Source organism: Colletotrichum navitas (genome assembly GCF_030913465.1).
Source record: "Colletotrichum navitas strain CBS 125086 chromosome Unknown LY79scaffold_86, whole genome shotgun sequence".
NCBI lineage: Eukaryota > Fungi > Ascomycota > Sordariomycetes > Glomerellales > Glomerellaceae > Colletotrichum > Colletotrichum navitas.
The window spans coordinates 158,945-168,610 of NW_026850632.1; the positions used below are offsets into that span (position 1 = coordinate 158,945).

The 9,666-nt window shown below is 47.4% G+C and overlaps 1 protein-coding gene across 1 annotated transcript; it reads right to left on the reverse strand.

Annotated features, from left to right (window-relative positions):
• Positions 1-2,730: 2,730 nt before the first annotated feature.
• On the reverse strand, positions 2,731-5,951 carry LY79DRAFT_673416 (Sec23/Sec24 trunk domain-containing protein; the record flags this gene model as incomplete). Its single annotated transcript, XM_060564171.1, has 4 exons — positions 2,731-2,817; positions 2,884-4,414; positions 4,467-4,564; positions 4,614-5,951. The coding sequence occupies 4 exons, from the start codon at positions 5,949-5,951 to the stop codon at positions 2,731-2,733; spliced, it is 3,054 nt and encodes a 1,017-aa protein (XP_060409369.1).
• Between the last annotated feature and the right edge of the window lie 3,715 nt (positions 5,952-9,666).

Here is a 9,666-nt window from a genome sequence, read left to right on the forward strand (position 1 = left end):
AGTCTCCCAGTCCCACGGCATCGACCTTCATAAGGCACGCGGGCGAGAGGATCACGGGGCCTGGACCAGGCAATACATCTCAGCTCCTCCCCCCTCCCCCCCTGTTGCTGGTGCGCCGGAACCCAACCGCGCGGAACCGGAGACGAGTCCGGGTGGTCATTGGGTGCCTGCAGCCTCGTGTATCATGCAAGGCCCTTGCATCGCCCGCCCAATCACAACCCGCGCGAAATCTACGGACCTCAGACTCCCTGCCCATTCCCCGGTGTGGGCTTTGGGGTGGCACCAGACGCAGCCCGCCGCCGGCCGCGGGGGGGGGGGGACTGGCGAGGTGAAGACCCGCGAGGCGTATCCTGGTGAGAGTGACTCTTCTATCATTCCACTTCCTTGAGGCGTATCGTTAGGCTCGTGGCTTACCCCCGTCGGGCGAGCGGCAGTCAAGGGATGCGAAGCGGCGCGGCGCGGCGCCTCGGCGATTCGGCAACGAGGCGGGAATCATTACTTTTTGCAAGCCACCTCATGAGATGGTTTCCCCTTCCAGCTTGGCAGATCAAGGGCCGCTGGCGCACCTGCTTTATGTCACCCTTCCAGGAAACCCTCGCGGACGAAGACCGACACTGGTGTTGTTTTGTGTACCAAGGGGCCAAAAGGAGAGGGGGGGGGTGGGATAATGATGTCGGCGATCTCCATGACCGGCCTTTGAACCCCAAGAAGAGAGAGCATGAGGGGGTCCAAATAGACACAGCATGTCACTACCGATTCAATTGCGGATGGCCCCCCCTCAAGGCGTCCCAGGACAGGATCAGGCGGCGTGCATCCCAGATGAAGATCCCGCACTGCAATGGGAGGCAGTCCCCCCCCCCCCCCCCCCCCCTTTTCCGTGAGTGAGACGGGCATGCAAGTCTCCAAGGGAATTTGTGAGAGATCTCTCTCATACGGAAAAGAAGTATGAATACAGATAATAATAACTCGCAGTGATCTCCGTCAGGGATCACACCCGCCTTCGCAGATCCGGCGTCTCCCCTACCATCAACCCGCTGCCTTTCCTTGCCTTGCTTTGCCTCTCCATCCTCCTGGAGCTCAGGGCTCGACCAGGATATTTTCCAGCTTCGCTCTGGGCCTGAGTCATGCACGTCTACCTACAAGTCAGCCCCAAGGGGGTTGGGTTGTGAGGGACGTATATACACAAACGCGGCAGACCACATGTTTCACCTAGACACACCATCGACAACCCACTCTTTCTGGTTTGGCAGCCGGCTGAGGTGGAAACACACAAACAGACATGGGAGGAGGGCAACGGGGTTCTCTCTCTCTCTCTCTCTCTCTCTCTCTCTCTGCCACCCCCAACGGCTCGCTAGTGACACGTCCCCCTACGAGGAGACAATCGAAATAGGTATGCTGTACGGAGTACACAGCCGTCCACTTGAATGTTGTGGAAATCTTGGCACAGAGGAAAGGGGGGGAGTGTAAGGATCTCGCTCCGTCTCGTAATGACTTCATTCCTTGTGATGTTCCTATTGTCCATCGTCATCGTCTGACGCAAGACTTGTCATTTGGTCTGTTGAGCGGGCAGGCCCCGTGTTCGGGAGGTCGTCTGTCACATATCACATCTCAGAAGCTTCCTCATGACTGAATCCGAGCATTCCATAGGTGAGGGGACGATGAAGATCGCCCTTGTAGGTCGAGGGGTGGGGGAGGCCAGTCTGTCAATGGAAAACAGTGTCTTGTGCAAAATCCAGAAGCCGAGTGGGAAACGAGAAGCCTGGGGCGTGTAGGATGTAGGGGCTCGCCGTTCCTTGCTTGGGAAGAAGGGGGTGGAGGAGGCTGGTTACTGACGGACTTTTCTGTGTCTTGGGCCTAACTGATCATTCCGCTTGATGGACGTTAAATACTCATTCGTGGAAGGTTCAGGTGGACATATACACGCATGGATATACTCACACATTGACGGCTCTCAATCCCGCCAGACCATCGCTGGAAGCTGTCTCTCGAGTAAGAAACATCGGTTTGCCATTCTCGCCACTATTCCAACTCGAACCGGCGCGGCGAGAGCATCGCAGATGATACTCTTTCCCCCGTCTCATAAGTTTCCAGAATAGTGCCACGGAGCTTTTCCCGTCTCTCAAGACGCCGAGGGGGTGAGAGGGGTGAACCACCTGGTACCCTGGCCCAGAGACGAGATGGCTTCCCGCGTATCTTGCTTTTCTTCCAGGCAGCCAGGCAGCCAGGCCTCCCCCCCCTCGTTTTCCCGTTGCCGCCGGTGACGGGATGTATCCATGAGGATGACAGGAAGATGCGGGATGGCTGGCAGGGGCAGGGGGACCTTTGTGGATGAATGATCCGGCATGTTGCTAATGCTGCCTGCCTCTTTTTTCCAGCCGTATCACACTCTCTCCTTGGGCGAGAGCAAGGGGGGGGCCATCGTCCCCTTGCTTCTTTGGCAGACATACACGCGAGTCTGTTATCGCATGTTGCAAGGGGCGGGGAACTGCTCGGGCTCTCGCATACGACACATCAGAATGAGAAATGTAAAGAAACAAGACAATTCGATCAGCATGTATGCCGGAGCCTCTTCTTGCATAGCTGGCTGCGGTTTTTTCTCTCTCCCCCCTTGACACCCAAATGTATATGCAGTTCTGACAACGCTTAAACCATTCAAAAGTTCATTCACACACCACCCCCCGGTCCACCCTTTTCTCCCCGGGTCTCTTTGCTTGCCTTGACCCCTCCGCGTTACCAGTAGTTGGGTCTCAGGCCGGCAAAACCTGCTAGTGCGCTGGCGTCCGTCAACGGGTCGTCCTTCTTCCTTTGGCCGGATAGCTATGACGAGTGATTAGCCAAGAATTCGTATGAATGTTGGGATGGAAGGAGCAGGGCATATCATACCTCCAGCTGGACGCTCCTGTGAAGGTGCACAAGCCAGTCGACGTAGCTCTGTGCCTCGTTGTTCCTGTCCTCAACGAGCATCCTCGCGAACTCATACTCGGCACCGTCGATGCCCTGTCTCGCGAGCTGGATACCCAACCCCTTGGAGCCGCGCATCGTCTTGAGGAACTCGATGATGTTGCGTACTTGCGCATTCAGGTGGGTCTGGAGTATCGGTAGCGACGACGTGTACGCGTCGAGGCTCTGCAAGGTCGTCTTGTCCTCGCCAAACAGGTCGGCGATGAGGTTCGGCGACGTCTGCGCATGGAACCACATGAGGCACTGCTGGCCATTGTCGACGAGGTAGACGCCACCGGGCTCGACGCGAGAGAAGGAGGTGCGGATCGCGGGGGGCACCCTGAGGTGGCCCGACTCGTCAGGGAATCCGTCCTCCGGGGCGAGGTTGTGGATGGGGATCATCCGTGGATATAGGTACAGACTCAGCTCCTTGGCGCCCATGGACCGGATCATCCGCATCTCGTGCACTCTGCGGTCGGAGCTCTCGTTGCCGCCCTTGAACGCGCGACACTTGAGGAGTCCCAGCATGTACATCGAGAACTCCTTCAGTCTCTCCGGCATGACTAGCTGGCCGTCAGGCTGGGCCGATGTGAGGAAGTTCTTACGGTACGCCGACAGGATGTCGATCGTGCGCTCCGTCAAGTGGTTTCGGATGTCCTTCATTGACGCAGAGGTGTTGGCCAATTTTGTGCTGGCCTCCTTGGCAAGGATCGTAAAGACGGCATCTTGATCAATGAACTTGACACTATCTCTCGGGTTGTCGCAGACACTTGCAATCACGTTGGAGCAGCGCACCCTGCGCTGGCCAGAGGCTGTTGTGTAGAGGAGCGCGGATTGGAAGTGAGCATCGAGCTTGGAATCGAGCTTGCCGTCGTAGGAGAAGGTGACGCCCATGGCCTTGTCGGCGTCGATGACGCCGATCTCGAGATCGGCACCAAATGTGTGGTAGATGAAGTTACCATGGTAGCCGTTGAGTTGCAAACCGTTTGAGCAGCGAACCTTCATCAGAGCCTGGAAACCAGTCTCGCGCGTAACCGCATGCTTGATCTCCATGGACAACTTGGTGTTGTCGCGGGCCCCGATGAAGTTGGGGTAGTAGAAGGTCTCGCCGCCGGTCGAGGCTGAAACGTGACCGACGGTGGCGATATCGAGGTAGCCGCCCGACGGAGAGGCGAGGAAGAAATCGGCACCGATACCCGTGGCCACCATCTTCTCCGCCACCTTCTTCCATGCCGGGTGCTCGGTCGTAAAGAGCTTCTTGTCAATCTCACCGCCGGGGTGCTTTCCATCATCCCTGAGGAACAGACGGCCAGGGCCCCAGGTGGGCAGCGCGGCCAGAGAGCAGACAATCTTGCCTCCCGTCTTCTCCAGCGCGGCCACGGCAGAGTTGAGGGTGGCAAGAAGGGCCGGTTCCGGGTTCTTGATATCGGAGAACATTGTGGGCAGCATGGTGAGCAGTGATGTGATGACGTCCCTGGTGCGTGTTAGTCGAGGCTTCCATTTGCAACAGGCCGAGCAAGTCTTACTTGGACTCGTAGGGGTCGACAAAGAGGCCGTCACTCAGGGGCACGAAAGGGTCTTCAAGATCAGGCATGATCATCATCTGTGCCTGGTCCAGGGCGGGCTGTGGGCTGTTAGTGGGCGACCTTTGAAAGGCATGGCGAACAACTCACGTTGACATTGTAGAAGTGAATGTCCTTGTCATAGGTCACGAAGCCGACCTTGGCGCCAGGAGGTATGCTCCTCTTGGGCTCGTCATGCTCGTCCCTCTCGGCGTCCTCACCGCCGTACAAGGCGGCCACAATGCCCTCACAGAAGGACTCGATGAAGCCCTTGTTGAAGGACTCCTGCGTAACGTCGATTACAAACAGCCAGCGCAGACCGGTGGGCTCTTTCGTCCAGTACTCCTTGGGCACGACAAACTCCACGGTACCCCTGGTCAGCTCTGGGCGCTGATCGCGGTCCACTCTGACACCTTGGGGAGTGAGTGCGGAGAAGTATTCGGGGGGGGTATCATTGGGGTAAGTGCACAGGTTGCAAACAAACTTGTTTCCGCCTGAGCGGAACATCATAAAGGGGTTGATGTAGGCTCTGCAGCGGCGGCATCTCGGAGGGCCAGAGTCACCAAAGTCAAGAACGGGGATCTCGAGCTCGCCGGGCTGCAAGGGAGCCAGGGGTTGCAAGAGGAGACCCATAGGAAGACCGGTCAGAGCCAAACCTTCGGCGTTGGAGGGGATGCTGTTGAGGGTCAGGCGCGCAAACTTGGGCGAAGCATTGCCCTGGTCGTAGGCTACGTATGAGACGGTCGAGGGAGGGGGCAGGTGCTTCTCGAAGGTGGGATAGACGTTGGTGAAGTAGTGTTGTTGCAGGGCGTCACGAGAGAGCGGCACGCTAGGCAGGTCATCGAGGGACAGCTTCTGGTGGCCAGAGGTTTGGACCACTGCGGGGGGTCCTGCCGAGCCGGAGCCGTTCCGAGTGGCGAATTCGGCGGGTGATGCAGGCATGGCGGGTGTGAAGGTCTCGCCAGCAGCAACAGGGAATTGGTTCATCTGGGCGAACTGGGCTTGGGAGGGGTCGTTGAGGAAAGCGGTGGCATTGGTGCCGGCGGGGGGGATGCCGTTGAAGGGTTGCGAGGAGCCTGTCGCCTCGACCTGGTGGTAGGCGTGACGGTCCTTCTTCTTCCTCCTGGCGTTGCCGTGGCCGTCGCCGAGCGACATGCCTCCCATTTGCGCCGCCAAGTTGTCCTGGGATTGGAAACCCGGGCTCTGCGCGTATTCTTGGCCCGGAGGTGCACCGTAGGGCTGGCTCTGGGGCGGCACCGAGCCAGGCGGCCCGCCATAGTATTGCTGTTGTCCCTGGGTCGGAGGGGGCCCGTAAGCGGCGCCCTGCTGGTACTGCTGCCCCACGATGGGAGGGGAGAAGGGGGGAGGTGCGGGTTGTGTCGATCGGTTCGGGTTCGCGGGGTCCTGCTCGCCCTGGCCCAAGTGGTGATATGTGCTGAAATCAGACATGTTTGCAGACGTCTTTGGTGGTGGTCGGGGGTAGTAAGGGGAATGTTGTCGTTCTCGAAGATGGCCGTAGTGAAATCAAGTGCGGATAGCTTCCAAGACTAGGTGGAAGAGACAGACAGACAGACAGGCAGCGACAGGTTGGCTGTCGGTAGAGCTCTTGTGCGCCGTAGGTTGTCGGGATGGAAACTCGCTGGGAAATTCTTCGTCGTGCGCGCACGCAGTCAAGAGTGCGCCATTCTCATTCTCTTAGGCAGACGGGGTCTTGGAAGGATTAATTGTCGGCAGCAGTTTCGAGGAACGGCCAAGCTTATCCAAGAGAGCAACAGCTTGAAGTGTGTCCCTTTTCGAGCACCATGGGTCGGGTCAGGCCGAATCCACGAATCGACAGGGATCAGGACCAAATTGACACGATGACATTCCGATACGTTTTTCCAGCCCCGATAGCCCCTCGCTAATCCCTTGGAGTTCAGTACCCAAGTAGGTACGTAGGTAGCTAGCTCATACACGTAGGTACCTACCGGGAGGTGGGAGCTACACCAGAAGCCTAGGTACCTAGGTAGAGAGTCGGTGCACCTAGCCAGCTACCCGTTCGAGCCAACGCGGTCTCCCCCACTTCCTTCCAGATAGAGGAGATAGACTATCCCAGGTACGGAATAAATATAACGCTTCTCCGAGACCGGCTTGCGGACCCACCACGTCTAGCCACTGTACTCAGGGTACTCCGTAGGTGGCAGGGCTCACCAAAGGTGGGTCAACATGTGTGTATATAATCAAGGTTAATTCCATCTAACTATACAGTACCTACATAGTAGGTTAAATACCCCTAAGGGTACATATCTAGAGAGTACCTGTGTAGGTAGTATATAGGTATTATACCTATAGTAACCTCCCCCTTCTTAAAAAATATATTCCCCCCTCTTAAAATACTAATTTACCTAAATTCTTCTTAAGTTCTTATTTACTTATTCTCCTTAAGTTTTTATTTACTTACTCTTTACTAAAATACAGTTAGTAGTCCTAATATAGTTAGTAATTTTATAGTTATATCTTAAGGATAACGTTACTACTATTATAATTAATAAAGTTAAATAAGTTAATAGTAAGGTCTACTAAATTAATAGTGTTCTTAAAGTTAAGGCCTCTAGTAGTATAGCTATTCTAGGTGTTATTAGCTATATTATTGTCTCTAGTAGTATAGCTAGTTTAAGTATAGCTAGTTATATTATATTAAAGGCTACTTAATATACTTTTGTTAGTTTAAGGAGAAGTATTACTCTTGTTAGTAAAAAGTATAGTACTAATAACATTATTACTCTTAATAAGTAAGTTAGTAGTACCTAGGGTATTATAGTTATCTAAATTAACTTTAAAGCTCTTATTACTAAGATTATTAATAAGTGTTATTAGATTAATTCCTATAAAGTATAAAAGTTATAGTACTATTATAGCTATATTATTTATACTAAGGTTCTAATAGCTTTAGTAAGCCTAAAAAGCTATATTAATATAGTTATTAGTGCCTAGGTTATAGTCTATTATAGTATTATTAGCTACTTATAGCTTTATAGCCTTCCCTTATACTATAGCCTTACTAGCTACCTATAGCTCTATAGCTTTCTCTTATACTATAGCCTTATTAGCTACTTATAGCTCTATAGCTTTTTCTTTAGTGTAGGTAATAGTAAAGTTAATATTACGTTTAATATTCTTTATAGTATAGATTCTCTTAACTATATTATTATAGTATTCTAGGATCTCTAATTCTTTCTTAAAGTATATAGTGTAGTTATATTTATTAAGTAAGTTATAAAGTAGCTAGATTACCTTCTTTCTAATAGTAGTATTATTATTAGTAATATTAGCTTTAATAAGCTTAAAGAAATACTTAAGGTAAAGTTTAACTTTACCTTTATTATTATCCTTAGACTTAAAGTTATATAGTAGTATATCTTTATATACCTTCTTTAGTATATACTTAACTATAGTGCCTTTATTTTTCTATTTCTTTTAGCTTAGGTTACTCTTAAGTAAAGTAAAACTAATAGCTATAAGTTTAGTTTTAAGCTCTTTATAGTTAAGTTTATTAGTATTAGTATAATAGTTAAGTAAAGTAACCTAGATAGTAGTCTAAGTAAAGTTACTTTATTAGTTAAGTAGGTCTTAATTATAAAAGAAGTAAGTAGTAATTATATTATTAAGGTTAAGTATATTATTAGTATCTAGTTTAGATTATATATAATATACTATTAGGTAGGATAAGGCTTTACTATAGGCAGTAAAGTAAAGTAATTTCTTTCTTATTTCTCTAATAATATAATACTTTAACTTAATACTATAAATAATATTTACTTTGTTATAATTAAAGGCTTTAACTATATATTAGAGTGTAGTGTTCTAAATTTTTATATACTAGTAGTTAGTAAAAATTAGGAACTTAAAGTTCTTTTTCTTATTAAAGATCTTATCCTTCTAGGTCTTAGTAATAGGAGTATAGTTAGCTATTATAAGAATATAGTAGTAAAAATCTATAATATAGTAATAAAGGATCTATTAAGAGGTAAAGTGTCTATAAGTAGGTAGTTAATAAGATAATATAGTAAAGCTAACTAGTAATAGTTTTTATAGTAAAAGCTAATAATAGTTATAGTAAAAAGAAAAGAGAAAAGATATTATTAGTAAAAAAGAAGATATTATTATTTTAATTATAGGTAGATAAAGAAAAAAAGGTAGATCTATAAGAAAGGTATACTCTCTTAAGGTAAAAGCATTTAGTCTTCTTTTATAAGGTCCTAGATCTAGGGTGTTATCTATAAAGTAGTTAACTAATATTAGTATTTACTACCTAGTCTAATAATCTTTACTAGGTATTATTTTTTACTAAATTATATAGTTCTTAAAGTAATTATTTATCTTAGTGTATTATTTATAATAAGTAGGTCTATAATAAGTAGTAGGTTTCTTATAATATCTAAAGGTAGTATAGGTTTAAGATAATCTACTAATATTATATTATAAATCTTTATATATACTTTTAGAGGCAAAAGGGGCAAATAAGAGATAAGAGATAAGAGATAAGATATAAAGGTAGTATATTGTTATAGATATAATAGAAGAGCTTATAGATCTAACTATCTAACTAGACCTAGGGATATAAGGGGATTACTTATACCTATATCTTAGGTATTCTAAGGATTTCTTTAGTATTCTAGGTTATTAAGTAGGTTATTAGGTAGGTTATTAGAATACAGGGTATTATTTTACCTGCAGTAGGGTATTGTTTTATTTGTTTACCTTATGTGACCTAGAACTATATTCTTAATTCCTTAGAGAAGGAGGAGGTCTTACTTAAAAGACCTATTCTTTATATATAAATATTATTATTATATAGTATATATAGCCGTTTTCTAAGTAGTTATTCTTATATCTAGTGTATATAGTGTATACAGTATTATTAATACTGTATTATATATTCTACTTCTTTATTATATTATTATCTTATTTTTATATATAAGGTCTTTAAACCTTAATATCTAATACCCCCCTTAAGGTATATATAATTTATTATATATAGCTTATCTATAAAAACCTTAATAGGAAAATTAAGATAGCTATTTATTATTAAGTATATATACTTAAATATATACTTTACTAATCTCTTTAAACTTATAAGTAGGAGAAAACAAAAGATTAATTATATATTTCTTTTTATCCTTCT